At 37.9% G+C, this 21710-nt stretch overlaps 1 protein-coding gene and 1 long non-coding RNA gene across 9 annotated transcripts in view; both read left to right on the plus strand.

Annotated features, from left to right (window-relative positions):
* Positions 1-21113, plus strand: part of NRIP1 (nuclear receptor interacting protein 1) — a 90597-nt gene extending 69484 nt beyond the window's left edge. For 6 of the 8 annotated variants that reach the window (XM_038377566.2, XM_043509333.1, XM_043509341.1 and 3 more), the window contains one exon: positions 15626-21113. In XM_038377566.2, coding sequence (XP_038233494.1) covers positions 15995-19495 — 3501 coding nt within the window. In that variant the 5' untranslated portion in view covers positions 15626-15994 and the 3' untranslated portion in view covers positions 19496-21113. The remainder of the gene's footprint in view (positions 1-15625) is intronic. The other 2 variants (XM_043509366.1, XM_043509373.1) reach the window with 1 other exon arrangement.
* LOC122459010 lies at positions 1911-21113 on the plus strand. Its single transcript, XR_006279418.1, has 3 exons — positions 1911-1921; positions 9576-9582; positions 20299-21113. It is a non-coding gene; the product is annotated as an uncharacterized LOC122459010 (long non-coding RNA).
* Positions 21114-21710: the final 597 nt, after the last annotated feature.

Raw genomic sequence — 21710 nt, forward strand, 5'->3', positions numbered from 1 at the left:
ACAGTGTATTGTATTAAAAACCTGAAGTCTCTCCACAATGGAGAAACACCCATCATATGCACATTAAAAGAAAGGTGACTATATCAAAAAAGACCTGGAGTATGACCTTTGATCCACGTTGGATCTCGGCACTGACAGATTAAGCTGGAAGTAAGATGCAGTCAGTTAGGCTGAGTGAGAGAGATGTGATTATGCTATGCTGTAGGTAGTAATTTTATGCTTCATAATGCAAAGAAGTTGTGTGTTTTTAATTAAATAAATTGCATTTATTTTTGTATCTTGGACCCTCTTATTTGTACTCTGCCTACTAATGTCTGCTGGGATGACTCCTAACATTCCAAATCACTGCACAGCTTTCAGTCAGCCTTTTACAAAGAAAATAACTTTGGGTATGTGTACACAGCACCAAAAAAAACAAAAAACAAAAAACATTGCAGCTTAGTAGGACTTGCTTTACAGGACTAAAAATAGCAGTGTAGATGTTCAGGCTCAGGTCTGAAACCTGGGGAGGGGGCAGGGTCTCATCACCTGGACTCTAGCCCAAGACTGAACATCTACACTGCTGTTTTTAGCACCTTTGCATGAGCCCTACTCAGTTGACCTGGACTCTGATACTCATTGTCAGGTGGGTGGTTTTTGTTTTTGTTTTGGTTGGGGGGTGTGTGTTTTGAATTTATATGCAAATGTCCCTTCGCCCACCCCCACCCCCATTCACTCTAGATAGGGGTAAAGAAGTGCAAATTACTGTCTGAGATCCAGAACTTGACAAATGTTGGTCTTAAACTCAATGACCATTTAAGATTTTAGGAATAATGCTAAGTGCTAGACCCACCTACACCATTACATTCAGGAGTTCACATTCCAAGATTTGAAGTGTTATATACATTTTGTTTCTTGGTCTCAATGGTTCATGAGATACCATAGCTTAAAAATATGACGTGATTCACGTGAAAGATTTTTTTGTTTTGTTTGTTTTTAATATCATGAGTGTTTACAAACAAACAACCCTCACTGCAAGGCCTGAACATCATAAACTAAGGCATTGTGGTCAGATAGGTGGAGTGCTACAAATGTAGTACCCATAAAACTTTATTTAAAAAAAAAAAAAAAAAGAGGGAGGGGACTAAAGCAGTTTAAAATGTGGCATAAACAAAATTGAGAGCATATTATGGAATAAAGGTTTTATTGGCAGTGTTTGAGATGTCTGATTACAAGTGAGTTATGCAGGTCACCCCAAATGAGTGCCAATAAAAGCTTTATACTAACGCACATCATCCTATTTATAGAGCTAGATGTCTGTCTATATATAAACTGCTCCCAATCATGTCTAGGTTGACATCAAGTGAGCTGTATATGTGTTGGGTCGAAAGAAAAGCACAAGCTATACTCTTCCTCAAGCAGTTAGGCATTATGAAAGCATCTGCACCCATCTCTCTCTCTCTCAATTTAAAAAAGTAAATGTCACATGACTTTGTTGTACAAGGCAATGAGTCTTTTATTTTTCTCTTTAAGTGTCAAAAGGTATATCTTTTGAATGTGACCTATAAGCTAAATATTCTTTTGTTTGTTTTTTAAGCATTGAGAATGTAGAGGTTGGTGGATGGATGAATCGGTAGATGACTTTCATTGCTGACTATTTTCAGCAGTTTTAATAAGTTGCTACTGTGTTTAATCTGCTTATTGGCTCAACACTCAGCATTAAGGAGGTGTCACAGTACAGCAGTATTGACATTGTTATGAAGAAGGTTATTGTGATTGTATTCTACATAGACCTTGTGTTTAGTTGCTCACTTTTTTCATAGTGAGATGTATGTGATGAATGCAGTTGATGATGAAGATGGATGTGCAATTGGTGGGACTTCAGAGTGTGCAACTAAGCAGACTATCATTTTAATTTAGGTGTGGCATGGAAAAAAGTCCTGTCTCACAAGCAAAGACCCTTGCACCCATGTGGAGTCCCATAGAAGTCAGTGGAATTCCAGACTGAAACAGAATCTTAGATCTTTTTGGATCTTGATTGTTGGATTTTTTTTTTTTCCCCAATGTTGGTCTTTAATGTATGTTGATTGACAGTTGTAGTTAGTGGAAAATGGTGGCAGAAGGCACTCTCCCCCTTTTTTTTTTGTTCAACATAAATTGTTCTTCCTCAATTTTGTTGTTAATTTTCCTCATAACAGTCCATATCAGATAAAACTGGCATAAGGTATTGGTTTACAAAGATGGGAAACACTTTGAAAATACAGTGTACGGAATGAATAAAATGTAGTGTTTCTCTTTTAAGTTGACTTAAAAAACAAAACCAGGAGCTTTGAACAAATACCAGCTGTTACATCAGTCCTGTTTGTAATCTTTCTTGCTGATCTGTGACCTTGACCTTGTACTTGTACTTGTTTGTATGTCAAATCTATTTTAGGGATGGACAAACCATAGTTCAGTTTAATAGGCTTTATATTCCAACCTCACAGGATGTCCCACTGCAATATAAAAATTAAAGGAAGTTTATTCCATTTCAGTTTTTTTCTTGACTGCTTATAGTCTTAAAATCATGCCTTTGAAACTTGGTATGATTGACACCATAATAGGTTTTTTTTTTTTTGTTTTTTGTTTTTTATTTTTGTAATCTGGAAGATATTTTCTAGAAAGTGCATGCTTTTTGTTAGTCTTAAGAATGCTAAAACACTTCTTTAAAATTTTTTTTTGTCTGTTTGATTGGATTCCCCTCTTTCCAGTAGAAGATGGTCTTTGTTACATACAAAACCTCTGCAGCTCCCGAACATATTGGTTTGCTTTTGTTATTATTTAAGTTTTGTATACGGCTAAGTTTTATGATGGTTTTCAGATAGATGATACTTGTTCAATGTCCATTTAGACCCCCCCAATTCAGAAGTCCATCTCTATTCAGCAAAGTACTTGAGCACATGCTTAAATTCAGTATGTGCTTAAATGGGACTTAAGCACATGCTTAAATGTTTTGCAGGATTGAGGCTTTGGAACAAATGACTTTTGTTATATGTATAGTGAAATTTGTTGGAATCGTGGTGATCACTCTCTCTAATCCTATTAACAAGCAGTGGTAGCCAAAAATTGTTGTTTGTGGGATTCTAATTAGCAAAATGTTGCCTTGACTTTTTTTTTTTACTTTGGGGGGGAATGTTTTATGTATGCACAACCATAAACTTTTTTCAGAGATCAGTAAGTGCCTATGTACTTTCTTGTTGTTTTTGTATAGGTTTTTAAATGAGTCCGAGTACCTGTCTGAACTTTCTTGACATTTAATGGAACAAGCAGAGAAGATATATAGCCTTTTCTTGCTGCTTTGCAATTATTTTCTTGCTTTAGCATTCATGAAAGACAGATATAAAACATACTGGTAAGAGCTGTTTCCACAACTTTGTGACAGCATATCATCTTTTTGCTTAAAATGCTTGTCATTTTTATCAACATAAAATTTGAGGAATTACTTCAGAGTATGTCCTTGTGTTGAGCATTTAGGGTAGTTAAACCCCAGCATCTTTCCCCACCCCTTCAATCAGAGCTTTGTGGCAGTGAATATAGAAGAACATTCTCTATTCATGTTAAAGTAGTGATTCAACTACTCAAAAAACATTCTGATCCTATACCTGGCTTGTGCTCATAAAAGAGGAGGTTGCAGCCTAGTTTTTGATGTTTTGAATATTATTATTTGACATTCATGTACAATATATTGTTACTTTTAAACTGTGCAAATAATATTTAGGATTCATGTTGTGAGCACTTCTCAGTCATTCTTGCACAGTGGCTAAGTTATGGTGGAGTTGCCATAACGTTCCTTACTGTATGTTGTTAATCTCTGAAATATTTCCTGCTTAGTTTTGTATGGCGTTGGCTTTCAGGTTGCATCTTTATTTCCAGTAAATAGTATGGCTTCTCTGAAGAAAAATCAATTTTACTTTGTAGTAGAGATTTTCTGCTAATGCAAATAGTTCCTGTCCAACTTGACAGAAATTGTACAATGTCTTTTTCATGCTAAGCCATTTGTGGTTTGAGAAACTAATAGTACCAGTTAACATGGGGGCCATTGTTGAAAGATGGTGGTACGATATTGCACATGGATTTTTCATTTTATCATGGTGGTAGGGCAGAATTCAGTGATCCTGTCTTATCTTGTTCCCATTAGTATGAAATGATGGCTTGTTTATTTTTTATTTTTCTAATCTGTTTGGAGGAAAACGTTCAAGAAAATGACCCACATCAGAACATTAGTCTCAAAATGGATGAACTGGTGTCACACTACCTTGCTTACTAAGCATTGTGTGCCTTGGTGCACATGCATTTGATGATGCTGATGATTTTAAAAAAAAGAGAGAAAAAACTACAAAGGGAGGTTACTTTTCAATGTGAATGTCACCAACCATTTAAAGCTATTCCAGTAGTACTACTGAGAATTGTAAAACTTCCTGAAATAGAGAAATTGGCCACTATGTTTATCTTTCTACAGCAGGTATGAGGTCAGAGTTCTGTGGAAACACATCATCTGTGAGTATTGATCAAACCTCAGTGGCATGACTGTCCTGAGGAGAATATTGATTTCTTCACTGTATATGAATGCAGTTTCATTCTTTGGGAGTTGGCAAGTAAAATGTTGAATTGGTATTTCGTTGTCACAGGTTTAAGGACAATAGGAATCTGGTTGGTGAGTTGTTGTGTTTTTGTTTTTTTGTTTTTTTTGTTTTTTTCATTTTAAATTTAGACTTTAAGTATCTAATAGGATTGGAAAGAAACTACCTCTCCATCCCTTTTTCTCCATCAGTCTTGTATTTGAGTGTGAATTAGACAGTTCCACTTTCAGCTGTCAATCAAAATGATCAGTTGCATATTTCTCTGTCAAGGTTTGGTTTTCTATTTCCCTGCCGCCCCCGTGACCTCTTCTGTATTTTTCAGTATGTTCTTCCTTACTTTTTCCTTTCTTCTCCCATAGAAGCAGGTTACTGACAGGGACAGTTCTAGGTGTCAAACACTCAATCTGACCTTGTGACTTACATTATAGGTAGGGCTATTTCCCTTGACTGCCAGAATAATGGACAAAAGACTTTGCAAACGTATCAATTTCTAGGTTAGAACATTACAGGTTAGAAGATCCTAGATTACTCGTATGGGCTTACTTTTCTTTAAATAGCCAGGCGTAGGGTGACGGTTGTGTTTAAATAATATGCATTTTATTATATTTTATAAACTACATATTCTTTTCTTTATTTACAACTATGGTTAAGGGGTTTTAAGAAGTCCTGTGATACTTGTGTGGTGTTGAAGATGCTAAATTTAAACATATAGAAGAAGAGTACCTGATTCCACCAGTAGTATTTCCAAGGGGAAAAAATTGACTTTCTGAATGTGGAAGGCTTGTGACGACAACTTTCTCTGATTTTTAATTTGTCTATAATTAGATGTGAGCATTATATTAGTCGGCAACTCTGTAGGTTTATTCAAAAGTTATAATAAATTCCTACTGCTTATCCTTCCAACTGAATTTCAGTCAAATCCTTCCCCACCCCATAGAAAGCCTTGGAAAACAAATGAATGTAGGGCAACTTCCTAATGTCACCAAGTCCAGGCTCTGAATGATCCATTGTGGGAAGTGAGTGCCAAAACTGAGAATCCATCCCTTCCTAACAAACCGCTACCATTTAAGCCAGGCCGTTGTTAGGTAGGACACCTGAGCTTATCACAGCTGTCATGATATCAGAAGGAGAAAGCCAGGACCCAAACCATCTGGGACTTGGTAGGTCAAAACCAATGCCTCAGACTTTGCTCAGAGAGTGGTTGTTGCCAGCATGGATTGCAGGCAAAAACTAAATGATTCTAAGGTGTAACCCCACATATGGTGCCTTTCAGTAATATGTTGTAAAGAGGCTAAAAATGTGGATAACTGCTGGTGAGGTCAGCAGCAACCATAATTCACAGATTCTAGTATGTGTCATCCCTAAAGCATTTCCAGAACCTTAACTGGCTCAAGTTTACGCAGAGAAGACGCTCTCTTTTTTTATTGCCCCAGAGTGACAAATGTGCTGCAGCAGAGAGACAGGTTGGTCTAGTTGTTATCTGCAAAATAATTTGAAATTGTCTCCATAAGAAAACACTCCATTCTGTTGCAAGATGCAAATAGAATAGAAGTTCTGACATCCACAGATTTCTGGATGTTGTGTTGGAAGTGAAGAGATAGGTAGAACCTAGAAAGGTTCAGAAATAGTCTGATTTGGTTTAGTGTTAGTATGACTTTGTTCTAAAAGTGTGTGTGTGTGAGAGAGTGAAAGTGAGAGAGACTGTGTGTGTGCACTAAAGAATTGGCTTAAATGTATGAACTGTATGTTTATATATGTGTAACTTGGTGAATAAGGTGGATTTGCCTCACCCAAGAACAACACATATGCATTCTCTAGGTTTGTGGATAGATGAACTATCCATTTAAACAGATTTGAGATGGGTCAGTATTTTAATGGTGCAAGAGACACTATAAGTGTTACAATTCAGCTCAGAAAAGTGCTATGTCCCAGCAGTATATTTTGTGATGCAGGCAGGGCTTGGAATCATCTGGTTTGTGGTAGTACCAGGTATTGGCACCTCTCTCAGGCTGCTACCAAAGTTTCCATAAACTCCATTTTCAACTTAAAAAAAATCTTCTAGTTTTTATGATTTTTGAAGTTTTCTTTACAATGTTGACCATGTAACTAATGCAAATGTCTACCTGAGTCTGCAAAGAGCCTGGAACAACAGAGGTGTGAACTGTGCCAGTCCTGTCAGTGAGGTATCCGGTGATGATGAGGAATGAAACAGTTAACATCATCATCTCGGAAGGAAGAGAAGGACCCTCACAGATCTGCACAATTAGTCTACTGTGAATGAAGTCGCACTTTGGTACCAGAAGTAAATGACATTTGAGAGATACTACCACTTATCTTTTCACTCGTCATAAAGAAGCCAAGCCTAAAGAGCCCAGTGTTGCTCAGAGAGCTGAATGTTCATATTTTGAACCTCTCCACAAACTGTTGCTAGTAAGGTCTTTCCTTTTGATGGTTCATACAGGTGGAGATGAATTTGTAGACAGTGTTTTGGAGAGTACCACCACCTTTCCTGCCACAAAATTTGACCCTGGGGTGCAGGAGATGTATTCATTCGGATGAAACATAAAATCAGGGTCTTGACAGCTGTGGCTATTAAAGATCACAATGCTAGTCAAAAGGTATCTAATATACATGTGTATCCTGTTGAGCTCTATAACTTGAGAAATACCATAAGGTATTGTAATATATACACACTTTAATTTTCCTCATTTTAATGTATACAGACCTGATATTGCATTAACCTGTGGTCTGACCACCGTTCTCCCTTTTGTCTTTATGCTGACTGGCTTCTGGTTCTTTTTCCTTTCTATTCTGATCCTTCTCCCTGCTCCCACAGCACACTCCCTATACGTGCCTGCCCAGGCTTCTCACTCATTATGCAGAAGCACTAATATAGCTTTCTACCCACTCTACCACCACCCCAGAGACAGGCAGCCTATGGAAATGTAAGCCTGCCCCTTTCTGTATTACATGTCCTCCCAGAGCTCCTTATTGCCAGGGAAGCGACCCACTTATGAATCCCTGGACTCATGTAGAATTTCCCTGTGAAACTTGGGGGAAGGAGAGAGAGACATTGTCTCCTGGGAATCTGATCAACCTTGCCATGTGGGAGGAGGGGAAATTTTGTGCACAGCTTCCACCTCCTTGTCTGAATGTAGAGGGCAGAGCTGTAACCAAAGTTTGTTGCATTTAATTTAATATCTGTCTTCTAAAATAAAATAAAATAAAAATCAAGTGAGGAGGCCTATGTTCTGCTTCATCCAGCAGAGCAGTCATCCTTATGCTGTTTTTCAGGTGTTGGGTTACTGCTACTGAATTTGATTAAGCAGTCTGTCACTTTTGCTCTCACTGGCAAGAACATTTGTTGTGTTAGCCAGGAGTTTTGTGTTCATGTCAATTTTGTGTGACTGAAATATTGAACTGTTCACATGCTGTGATGAAATGGTACATTTTGACTCCTCCTTGAGCAAGGATGTCCTCCAATCTGGAATTAGTTTTCTTGAGGATTATTTTAATTGATTATAAAGAACTAATGTGAGTATCTGGCCTGGTGTGTTCTAGTGTTCTAGAAGTATGCATGTGAGAGGGGGAGAGAAAGAGAAACCTATTCTACCCCCTTTTATGTTCAATAACTTTTGTTATCAATATCAAGAATGTTTATGGGTTGATTTTAAAATAAAATGTGTTATGGTCCAAATTAATTTCAAGAACTGTGTGTAGCTTAATTTCATGTACCAGCCAGTTGTCAAACCTTCTCTTATACAGTATGATCTTAGCATTATGAATTAATTCAACAAAACACAATAAAACAACGAGAAGGCTTTATTCCTCTTCCACCATTTTGTCACCAGAGGGATCTCCCAGTGATACATATATAACACATAATGGCTTATCCCTTTTGGGATAGCTCAGTGGTTTGAGCATTGGCCTGCTAAACCCAGGGTTGTGAGTTCAATCCTTGAGGGGGCCATTTAGGGATCTGGGGCAAAAATTGGGGATTGTGCCTGCTTTGAGCAGGGGGTTGGACTAGATGATCTCCTGAGGTCCCTTCCAACCCTGATATTCTATGATTCTATGTTTCTAGACTATGGATGATAATGATGTCTTATCGTTCTAGAATTCAAAGAGGCAAGGTCTGAGCATGTCTATAAAGTCTGCCTACAAGCTGTCTAATATTTGCATGTTGCTATGATTAGGAAGGTGTTAAAGCAACCCACCTTCATTAAGCGGTTTCTGTGTTCTTGATGATCAATTCCTAATCCCCTTATTTATTTAAATTCACTTCTGTTGCTTCACATCTTTATTTCATTGTTACTTCATATTGGAAAAGAAAAAAAACACATTTGAAGGTGGTGAGCCTGGTTCTTCACTGCCTTGCATCCTTATGCAGTCATTTACACCTGCGCAAAGTGAGTTCAAAATACTACCATTTTGTTTTGGAAACATTTTGCACAAGTGCAAATTACTGCACCATGCATAAAGTCAGAGCATCAGGCCATGTATTGCCAGTGATGGTTGGGATCCAGTCCTGTGCAAAACGTACTGTTCAGGAAAGACTAGTGGGTACAGAATTGGAGTAGGACTTAGGACTCCTAAATTCTTTTCCCAGTCCTGCCACTTGCCTATTGTGTGATCTTGGGTAAGTCTATTCGCCTTTCTGCAACTCTCCTTTTAGATAGGTAGGAATGTTGGTCTGGTGGCTAAAACACTGGACTGGGATTTAAGAGACCTGGGTTCATATCTGGCTCTGCCAAGCTTCCTGTATGGCCTTTAGCAAGTCAAGTTAATTCACCTGTGCCTCAGCTAATTCATCCATACTTCAGAGTTGTTGTGAAGATAAAATCCATTAATGATTGTGAGGTGCTCAAATGCTAAGGTGATATGGCCATATAAGTAGGCAGATAGATGAGAAATTGTGTTATTTTTTCCAAATGCGAGTCTAGCACAGCAGGACATTGAGGAACTAGAAGTTTTCAGTTTTGGGGTGGGGTGGGGCGCTAAGAAAGGTATGTCACAGATCCAGCTGATTGCTGCCCAAACTGACCCTTTATAACCAGCAAGATTTTGAGGTTTAGTTGCATGTTCTATAGTTTTCCTTCTGAGCGTCCTGTCTGTTTTTTGCTAAATTGGTCTATTTGTGTGTTCCAAGGAATTGCATTTGAGTCCCAGAATTGGAAAGTGCAGTGGCCTGTGACCGCATTAACTTGTTCTTTTCCCCTCCATAGTTTGGATACCCACCCCCTTTATGAGAATTCCTGTAGGGATACTTCTAGCCATTGCAGATTTCTCTAGATTTATACTCTGAGACATAGTAGAGGTGGAGAGGAGAAATCTCCATGTTACCCACCCAGAGAATTCCAAGGAAGAACTATGAGAACAAATTTGACTACCCCTGAGCAGGAGTAGCCCTTCAACTGGAATGATCTAGTCGATATAATTTACTTTCATTATCAACCCCTTAGAAATTTTGTTTTAAAATGCAATTTTGAGATAGTGATGATACTACAGTAGTTGCTAAAATGTCTGAGAATAGAAAAATAGCACAAGAATTAATTCTGGATTTGTTTCATTTGGACTGGAAATGCAATGTGCACATAGTGAACTAAATAGGAGAATGACAATTCTTTATGGTCTCAGATTAAGTTACAGCACCTCTGTTTAACAACAATTTTTCCTAAGCAGATCCAGGGAGGTTTGCCCCCTGCTTTTAAACTTTAGTCCTATCTACAGCTTACCATTCCCTTCAAGATTTAGCCAGGCTTAGCTACTCTCATGGACCTTCCCTCCCTGCTTCCGGGGACTGGGATTCCCTCTGCTTTTCTGCAGCCTCCCTTTTCAGCTTCAGGGCTAAGACTCCCCCTTCCTCCTCCCGCCCCCCAGCTCTTTGTTTGATTTTCCCGTCTTGGATTTCTCTTTCCACCCCACCCCTCTCCTTGGGTTACTAGCCAACCTGTTGACCAGAGCATGGGGGGGTTAAGAGGTCAAAGTAATTTCTCCCTCCCACCCCACCCCCCACTGTTCCTCTGATATTCTTGTTAACTGCTGGAATTAGCCTACCTGCTTGTCACCATGAAAGGTTTTCCTCCTTCCCCCCCCTGCTGTTGGTGATGGCTTATCTTAAGTGATCACTCTCCTTACAGTGTGTATGATAAACCCATTGTTTCATGTTCTCTGTGTGTGTGTGTATATAAATCTCTCCTCTGTTTTTTCCACCAAATGCATCCGATGAAGTGAGCTGTAGCTCACGAAAGTTTATGCTCTAATAAATTTGTTAGTCTCTAAGGTGCCACAAGTACTCCTTTTCTTTTTGCGAATACAGACTAACACGGCTGCTACTCTGAAACCTGTACTGTTTGTTAAGCACAGGTAATTGGGCTATCTACAGCCCTTGATTTGGTTTCTGCAGATATGCAAAAACTACTCGGAACTGAGTTCACCCTTTTTATCCCTGTAGTCGATAGTGTGATAGTAATCAAATAGAGGTACACATCCTATTCATCAAACATAATGTGGATAATCGCACTATTACCAAGAGATGGTGAATTAATCTTTTGGATCTTGTTGCAATGGAAAGTATTATATTTTTTAGTTCAGAGACAATACATATGCTTCAGAGTAGCAGCCGTGTTAGTCTGTATTCGCAAAAAGAAAAGCAGTACTTGTGGCACCTTAGAGACTGACAAATTTATTAGAGCATAAGCTTTCGTGAGCTACAGCTCACTTCATCGGATGCATTTGCTGTACTTGTACTACTCATCTGAATATTTGTTTAATTTATCCATTAGTTTATCATAATATTTAATTACAGAATCTAACTCTAGAGGTGCATATATGTTAAAGATCCATTTCCGTAAGGTTACTGGTTTGTCCAAGGATAAAAACATTCCTGAAGGTTTCTTTGTTTCCTACCTTTACCTCTTTCTTCTAGCTTGTCTCATACAATCTTGCCTCTTTTTGCTGCTGTACAAAGTTTCTGTAATACTGTGTATTAATAACTTGTATATAATTACGAACTTTAAAAGAACTTTGTAAATCTCTCAACCCCATATCACCGATGTGTGTATCATCAATGCTGCTGATCTACCTTCGTGGTGTTTTAAATCTAAACCTGATCTCAATTTCCACATAGCCATAGTATTGAGCAAGGAGTGGAACAAATATACGCGAGACAAAGAGGCCTTTGAAATCTGCAGCTTTGAGACAAATACCTTTTTAGATCCAGACCCAAAAAAGGCAACTAGCTACTCTGCTTCCCATCAGAAATATGAAAAGTGTATTTCATCCTCTGCACCTGACTTCGAAACCCAGCTTTAACTCTCTTGACAGATTAGCTCAGCACATTTTATCTGTTATAAAAACATACACAATGATGTACAATATTACATAACTGTTTCTTCACTTGCTCCAATTAATTGCCTTATTAAAAGAGCTGGTGAAGTCTTCATTCCTCATACTTTTGTGTATTTTTTTCAGATTTAATCTTTAGCAAATGGCCGCTTTGATCAATTTCTTCTGCTGTGAGTAATTTAAAAAAAAAAAATCACTACTTGTGCAGTTTCTGCGAGTAAACTAAACTGTCTATGGATACCATCTACTATCACAGAGCTCTTATGCACCTGAGGGATTTGCATAAATACAATGTCTTTGTTTAATTATGCAGAGCTGGAGAGATTTAATTTAAATCAAGTATTGACATAAGCCATAGAACATTAGCTAAAGTATTTAATTTAAAAGTTACCTGTAAAGGATTTCTTCAGTGTTGCACTTTATTATTTTGAATGATATATCTGAAGAAGGTTTGAAAATATTTGTTTCCTCCTCTTTCTCCTCCCCCCCCCTTGTGTGTGGAGTTTTTGTTTTTTCATCTCAAAAATGTCAAGAACATGTAGTCTTGTTTTCTCTGGTTTTGCTTAAGGTTCTCTTAAAAAGATTAGAATGTTTATTGTAAATTCTGATACCTTTATTTGGCGGGGGGATGCAGAAATGTTAACAAAGGCCTTTCTCTAAAATGTTAACTATTAACAAAAACATCCTCAACTTTCAATTGCTTGATTTTTGGCTATGACATTTCATTCATTCATCAGTCATCATAGAATCTTTCCAAGGCAAACAAAATCTGGATTCCTCCTTTTCTAATACCTTGAGTTTTACACTGTTCAGGTCATTTGTCCTGAAATACCAAAGCAGAGCTAACTTGTATTATCATAAGTCTTTAGGAGTAGTTGGACTTGTGTGTTTAAACCATTCAAGGATTAATACAATTTTTCTAGTTGTAAAAGAAGTAAAATTATTTCTAAAAAGAATCCTCTTGGGCCAAATGCTGCCTTCAGAGTCTTCTGTGGACTCCTGATTCTCCTCTGAAATGTGCAGACACAGCAGGAGTAAACCATTTTTTCCTCCCTGAATACACAGCATAACCCAAATATTTGAAGAAATTTAGCTTCCCACAGGGTGATCCACTGTGAGTCCTTTCTTGCCTTAAGTGCAAACCACACCCCCTCTAGGTAGTCTTCACCACTACCATGCTTTATTATACTGTTCCAGCAGGCCACCGCCTGTAGTGCTATTTGCATATTTACAAGTCCTAGCCAGCTCCTCCACTTGCTTCTGGGAAAGGGAACAGTGGTAGCTGCAGCCAGCTCTACCTCCCTTCAGGCTCTCAACTCCTCCTCCTCCTTTCAGGGCTTCCTTCCTCTTTGTTTATCATGCTGGGGTTGCTTCCCCCTCTAATTAGCCCTTCAGCTGTATCTCCGCTTTTAACTGGTCCTCTAATTAGGTCCCAGTTAATTTTATATTGGTGGGAATCTGAGTGACAGGGTTCTGAGTCAGCTCCTGACTCTGCTCATCTATTACACAGCCTTAGTTTATTATCATTGCATTTGCCAACTACTTGATGTTCCCATTAGGAACCCTGATTTTCAGGGACTGCTGATTTTAATTCACATTGAGGTGATATTTGGCAAGAGTCTGCCCCAAGGCTCATTATTTGGGAGAAGCTGTAACTTATTAAACGGCATTTAGTTAGATGAATCCAAACGTAGCATACTTCTTTTGTACTCCTTTTCTTTTTGCGAATACAGATTAACACGGCTGCTACTCTGAAACCTTCTTTAGGTCTTGTTCATATCCTTGGCTAAACGTAGAAACAACTGTAGTTAATTCTGTTATAAAGTATGGGTAGTGTGTGTCTGTATCTCTGAGAGCAAAGCTGAGACTTCAGTAATCTTTAGATGACTTTAGACTTGATATTACTCTCTAAAAATGCTGGTGTGTAATTTTTTTATGACTGATTTGTAGGGATTCATTATACTGCTTGAAATATGAAAACTGAGGATTTGCACAGCCTGAGTATATAGCTTACAAAAAGTATGCATTTTTAGCTGTTCTACTGACGTTTCTAGAACTGTGGTGTCCCTTTAACCTATGTCTGTATCTCTTGGGTGTAATTCTGGTCACCGTATAATCAACAGCAAACCTCGTTCTTTAAACTTGAATTCACACTGCATTTATAGAAAGTCAGAGCCTGATCAGTCTTCCGCTTACAACAGTTGACTTGCATTTGTTGAGCATTTGAGTTGTACGCCGGTATAATTTGAGAGAATAATCAGGCCTGTGCAGTGATCTTTTTGCAAATACAGACTAACACGGCTGCTACTCTGAAAATTGTCCGTACAGTAGCCATTCCCTTGGTGACCAGAGTAATACAATTAGGAACTGTAGACCTAAGAGGTTATTGAAAATGTGTCCCCTGATTCCAGTGCAAGTGCCGTTGCTGGGATTTCCAGAGAAAAATAATATGATCTTCTACTTTCACTGATAGAATCAAATAGGCTTCTCTACCTATTCAATTCAAGCTGAGAAATCAAGGGACACTTCCCTGGAAATTTAATATAAAAGTAAAATGCCTGCAAATATCCATGCATTCAGAACTTGACCCCAGCCGCTTTTCTATTCCACCTCCAGTGAGACTGCTAATAATTGGGAGCAGTGAGGGAGGAATTGAGAAGAGTGTAGTTATCAGTATTCAGTGCAATGCAAGGATCTGTTGTGTTGTGCCCATTGATAATGGGAGGGGTGATATGCCCCTCATGATCAGGCTTCTCAAACTGTGGTACATGTACCACTGGTGGTATGTGAGCTTGATATTTCATCTATTTATTTAACAATATTTTTTTTAAGAAGATGGTACTTGAACCAGTAACGTTTGGGAGCCACAGCTCAGATTTCTGCTAGTTGGAGGGAGGCAGAGAATTGGCCACATGGATATTTTAGTATATGATGGGTGTTAATGAAAGACTGGGCAGAATATTTAGCATCAGGGAGAGGAGGGAAATGATATTTAATTGTCACCTGGTCTGGGATGACAGCGATTCTTTTTTTTTTTTTTTTTTTTTTTTAACTTTTAAATCTCCAGTGTGTCATCTGTCTGCCAGGCAAACATGTAAAAAATGAAGCTACCTATTTTTAAAAACAAAACAACAAAAATCCAATATAGATTCAAAATGAAAGCTGTTACGGTTTAAGGCTTCCTTCTGCCACAGATCCTCACTAACAGTTAGTTTATGTCCTAATTTATTGACAGCGTGCAGGATATTCTGTGTAAGCTTTATTTGCTAAAGATAGTATAACTTTGAAATATATGGCAACTTATTTTTTTTAAACTGAAGTTTTGAAATACATTGGGGTTTTTCTTTGTGCTACTTTTTCATTTTGTGCCATAGAGTACATACTTAGAGGTGTATTCATGACCCCCTCTAACACCTAGGCACATGAGGGTTTGTTTCCTCTACGTTTTTCATTCTCTAAGGTAATTTCAGTGACTTTCTTTATTTTAGGTGTAGGCTGTATATACTTGAGTTTTTCTTTAATTTGGCTATTTATTACATGTGTTGGTAGTTACCTGCAATGATCTAGGAAATGAGACCTTACCTTTTTTTTTTAAATGTCCTGTGCCATTTGTGTGTCTTATGTTCTAGATCTCTCCCTTGTATCTTTCCTGATCATTTTTATTTGTCTTTGCTCTTTAGGAATTTGACATGCCTGATGGAGGTGAAAAAGGATGAAAAACAAGCTGCTGTCCTGCACAAAGGTGAAGAAGATGAATGTTTAGTAGAACTTCATTACATTGGAACCATGTTCTAAGTAATTCTTCTAGACATCTTTCATAAATATTTTATATATCTACAGAGACTGATATGACTGAAAATTTGGTTCATAAGCAATATATGCTGGAAGAAGCCTGCATGGAACATAACATTTGGTTTAGTTCAGATTATGTGAAAAAACTATAGACTTCTACCTATTATTATTTATTAACCTTGCATCTCAATTTGGCCACACCAAACTAGTCTTTAAAGTGAATAGAAGCAGAGCCTTTGTGGATATTTTTATTGAACATGACTCATGGAGAAGAGCTTGGCTCTGAGATGCACCAGGATTCTGTTGTTCTAACTTACCTAGAGGGATTACTAATGCATCAGGCAGCGGGAGGCTCAGGTACTGCACTTGACAAAAAGCCTACTGGGCATAGTGGAGAGGATCAAAACTTTAAGATTTCTGGAAATATATTTCCCAACTGTCAAAGTAATGGTCCAGTTCTTAACACACATGCATATCAGGGATCTGGCATGTTGCATCTCAAAAAAGCAAGACTATTACAGTCTTCTGAAGACTGGAATGCAGCAAAGAGAAGGCGGTTGTCTGATTCCATTGTGGATTTGAATGGAAAAAAAGAAGCTTTGTTAGCTGGCATGGTTGAAAATGTGCCTAAAGGCAAACAGGATAGCACACTACTAGCCTCTTTGCTTCAGTCATTCAGCTCTAGGCTGCAGAGTGTTGCTCTGTCACAACAGATTAGGCAGAGCCTCAAGGAGCAAGGGTATTCCCTCAGCCATGATTCTTTACAAGTGGAGAAAGATGTAAGGTGCTATGGTGTTGCAACTAGTCGCTTGAAGACTCTGCTGAAGAAAAGAAAAGCAAAAGATCAAAAGCTGGACACCACTCTGCCTGATGTAACAACAAACCTGCCTAAAGAGAGGTTTATAGAATCTCCACATACAGGGCAGAAGGGATCCAAGGTGATGAATGAGCCTCTGTCTTGTGCTGCAAGATTACAAGCAGTTGCAAGCATGGTAGAGAAAAGATCTAGTCCTACTGCTTCTCCTAAACCCAGCGTAGCTTGTAGTCAGCTAGCTTTACTTCTTTCAAGTGAAGCTCATTTGCAGCAGTATTCCAGGGAACATGCTTTAAAAGCACAAAATGCAAATCAGGTAGCAAGCGAGAGACTTGCTGCTATGGCCAGATTACAAGAAAGTGCCCAGAAAGACCTTGGCCATTTCAGTCTGTCAAAAGGAATGCCAAGCCATTTCAATGGTCAAATGAGATCATCAGCCAAAACAATAACTAGCAAGAGCAATATGGCACCATTTCAGAGCCCCATTGGAATTGATCATTCTCCTCCCAAAAATGTAGGATACAAAAATACGTTGGAAAGAAACCATTTAAAACCATCTCCCAGCAACAGTTTGCTGTTACATCTTCTTAAAAGTCAGAATGCAACTAAACAAACAAAAGGGCATGAGCAGAATGAGAGAGTGGGTATTTTTGAGGACAGTAGCACACCAACAACTGTGGATGAGTATTCAGACAACAATCCTAGTTTTACAGAAGATGATAGCAGTGACGATGAAAGTTCCCATTCTAACTGTCTTCCTATAGATTTATCTTTCAAACAAAGGACAGACAAACAAGATTCTGGACAGCCTGCTTCTCTAGATAATCTGAGTCGGCCAATGTTTCATAATTGGGATCCAAAAATTCCATGTCTAGAGAACAGTTTGGAGAATAAAGAAGATAAAGACACTCCTAAAGGTTCTAAACTGAATCCACATCAGAAAGTAACACTGCTTCAGTTATTACTTGGGCATAAGAGTGAAGATAAAGACAAAAATACAGACCTTCAGGGACCACACAGTACAGCTGATGTGGCAACATTTACTGTACAAACTGGTAAGAGGACTCCTGTGACAGACAGTTCCAGTGCAAATCGAAGAACTCCATTAAGCACTCCACCTTTGCTTATTTCTACAAAAACAGACTCTCCTATAAATCTGTCCCAGCAATCTTCTCTAGCAGTCAAACATAATTCACCACCATATGCTTGCAGCGTCCAGCCAGAGAGGTTAATGAATCCAGCATCTAAACATTTGATAGATCTTACAAAAAATAAAGAACTTCAAGGAACTAAAATGAACAGAAATGAAAGTGCACAAAATTCTGCAGCTTTCAGTGCCAGCAAGCTGTTGCAAAACTTAGCTCAGTGTGGAATGCAGACTTCCGTGTCAGGTGAAGAGCAAAGAATGAGCAAACAGCTGCTAACAGTAAATACAGATAAACCTGTAGGGTTGATTGATAGATTGAATAGTCCTTTACTCACAAATGTATCAGGTAAATTTGAAGAAAACAACAAAGTATTCAGTTGTCATCCTACACCCACTGAACAAGGACTTCCTAGTTCAGAAATAGAAAATCTCCTTGAAAGACGCACTGTCCTTCAGTTACTTCTGGGAACCCCCAATAAAGGTAAAAGTGAAAAGAAAGAGAGGATGCTTTTAAAAGATGAAAGCTCACAAGAACAGGTGGATAAGGCTTTGAGTGAGCAAATATTGACTGTGAAAATAAAAACTGAACCTTGTGAAGAATCAAATGTTCCTCATAATCCAAATGCACAGCCAATAAGGGAGAGTAAGGGTAACACATTTCAAGGAATAGCTCATTCAGTGCAGAGAAACACAGGTGCCTCTCCGGCATCTGAGGACTTGAAACCTGAGCCTCTTTCACATGAAGATTTTTCTTTTTCAAAAAATGGCTTGTTAAGTCGATTGCTGAGACAGAATCAAGATAGTTACCCCATTGATGATCTGGACAGAAGTCACAGAAATAGTGAACTGACACTTCTAGACTCAAAGAGCCTTTGCACCATTCCTAAGAAGAGGAAATTTCATACTGAGCCTTCAGAAAGTCCATTAAAAAAGGTAAAAAGTAATGTGTCTGATGCTTCAAACAATCACATGTCTCCTGCAGAGACATTGTATCGGCCTTTGCTTAACCAGCAAGAGCTGAAATTCAACAGAAGCGATCTTGAATTTAAATATACCGCAGGTCATGGTTCGAATAATGAAAGTGAAAATAGGAGTTGGTCTAGAAATAGTAAAGGCTTTAATGTGTTGAAACAACTGCTTCTCTCAGAAAACTCTGAGAGAGATTTTTCACAGCATAGGAATAATGCAGTAACAGAGGGCAAGAAGAAAGGAAACAAAAATAATGTAGCAAATAATAAACCAGAATTTAGCGTTTCTTCAATAAATGCATTAATGGGAAATCCTGTGCAACCAAACAGTTGTGTAGATCACAGGACATTTCAGTATCCAGTAGCAGTGAAGAGTCCTGCTAGTTCCCCCTTCTCTGAACATTTGGGATGTACAGTATCTAGACCTGAATCTGACCAATTTAGTGTTTGCCCCATACCCAGTGAAAAAGGCCCCATCAGATGGGTTATCACAGGAATGGACAAGGGTGAATATGAAAAAGACTCCCCAAGACTAACCAAAACCAATCCAATATTGTATTACATGTTACAGAAAGGAGGCAATTCTGTTAATAGCCAAGAAGCACATGATAAGAACATTTGGAGTGAACCTTCAGTTACAGAAAATTCAACTCCTGTTACAATAAAGGAGGAGTTATTACCTGATACAGAACCTAAAATTCCTTTTCATAATTTAAGAAGCCCTTACAATAGCCATATGGGGAATAAGAGCTCCCATCAACACAATGTGAATGGAGAAGTGTATGGACTCTTGGAAAAAGTGCTAACAATCAAAAAAGAACCCGAGTGAAATATACAGCCAACACAATGAGTTTACAGTCAGTGGGTTTTAATCTGTGTTAATAAAATTAAAAAAAAGAAAGTATGAACTGGAATACTGTATAAATTGAGCATGATTTGAGAAAAGCATGGTCTTATTGAATCATATTTTCATTTGAGAAACTTTTGTTTTTCTGGTGATATTTAAAAATGTGTAGATATGTTTGCTTTACCTTAGATAGTCACAAGGAAATTGTGAGAGTTGTAAGCTGTACAAGACACAATTCTGTATGCATCAAAGTAAGTTACGAATAGTCTGTGACTGAAGTCTTATTTGGAACAACAGGTATTTAGGTATAAAATAAAGTAAGCATACAGCCAAGGTGGTGGTAATGCATTCTGCTGCATTTCATTCTTTCCACGTAGTGTATTCCCTTTTTTTGGCGGTTTAAGCATAGAGATAGTGTAACCTTTGATATGTGTTTAATACGTTTTGTGAAACTTTAAGAATTTTTTTAAGAAATGAAACAGTCCATCCAGGGTAGTAGTAGAGTAGATTTAGTAATCTGTCAGTGTTTAATTAATCAAATGCACTGAAATGGAATTTTTAGTGCTTCCAAATGTTTTTTATTATTTAATTATTTTTGTGATTATCCCTGAATCATGGTGTGATGAGTTCTCCCCCCACTTGCTTTTGACTAGAACATTCTGCAGAACCCTGAGTAGTATTCATATAAAATAGGAGTTATGATTAAAGATTGTTTTCTAGGTTTTCCTAGTGTTTTATATAAAAAGCAGATTTTCATCTACACTGTTTAAAAAAAAAAAAAAAAGTCCACTTTTACTTGTTGCTTCCCCTGTCTTAAGCCAATTCAACAGTCAGTATTAAGTTGACCCACCTATGTGTCTCAGGGGTGTGACAATTCCACACTCCTTTGAGCAACATAGTTAAGATGACCTAACCTCCAGTGTAGACAGGGCTAAGTCAGAGGAAGAATTCTTCCATCAATTTAGCTACCACCTCTCACTGATGGGAGAACTACACTGATGGGAGAACCCCTCCCATCAGTGTAGGAAATGTCTACAATGCAGTTGTGCCACTAGGAGTTTAAATGCAGACATATAAAGGGAATGTAAAAAAGGCATCTTATAATTTTGGAATAAATAGACCTGTCCTCTGTGGCCAGAAAACTGCCATTGATACCAGTTTGTGAAACACATAAGCAAAATGTTTTTTCAGCACCATGTTGCTTCCTGTTAAAAGAACAGTTATGGTATTTATATAAATACATATTCTATATTTCAGTGGAAATTGAGAGAGATTGGTGGAAAACATGGTGGGTCTTCCTGTAACTGCATATTCTGCAAATATTTATTACTCTGTGAGCAGCTGATCTGTGGTTAATACACTGGCCTTTCATCCCTGAAAACCTAGATTCAGAACAACTTGTTAGGTGTCACTGTGTGTGAAAATAAAATTGGTGGTTTTGTTCTATTCCATAGTGGACATCATCTCAGAAATGGCCTGTCTCCTCTGTTCCCCTGCCTCCACCCAACATTTTGTAACGTTGGCAGCATTTTTTCAAAATCAGTCTTGGACTGGAGTAATGGACAATTGTAGGTCAAAGCTGAGATGCATTGAAAGTGTTGTTGTGTGGGAAAAGCTGAGCAGCACACTTTTTTTATAGTGGCCAGCAGGAATGCCAAGAAACACCAAACTTTCATGGAAAAATGCAAAGAATTACCTTCCCCCCCACTCCTCCAAAACAAAAGTAACTGTATTAATAACCGTAAGTACTGCTGAACCTAATTTATCCAATACTGGATCATGTTCTCAATAGCTACTTATTTCATTGAAAATTCCCTATGTTATGAACAAAATCTTGATAATATCTAGATAATGAAAGTTGTAGTGTGTTAGGGAACACAAATATTTAAGTGTCCTATATAAAACATCCCACAAGGTATAGATTTATAGAGGGAATAAAAGATACATTTTTATGTTGTCTGGGCAAAGCTTAATATATTATTGAGCTGTATGAAGGAGATGTATTTTAAAACTTTCACACAAGTCTAATATTTTAAATTTCATTATCACTAGTCTGACTTCAGCTATGCAGTAAATTACAAAAAAAAATTTTTTGTTTGTCTTTAATAGTTAGCATTTATAATAAGTGGCCTGCTGACAAATAAAATACGTCATAGAAATTAACAAGGTAAACTATATTTTAGATTATTGCCATTGG

Source organism: Dermochelys coriacea, chromosome 1, assembly GCF_009764565.3.
Source record: "Dermochelys coriacea isolate rDerCor1 chromosome 1, rDerCor1.pri.v4, whole genome shotgun sequence".
In the NCBI taxonomy this organism is placed as follows: domain Eukaryota; kingdom Metazoa; phylum Chordata; order Testudines; family Dermochelyidae; genus Dermochelys; species Dermochelys coriacea.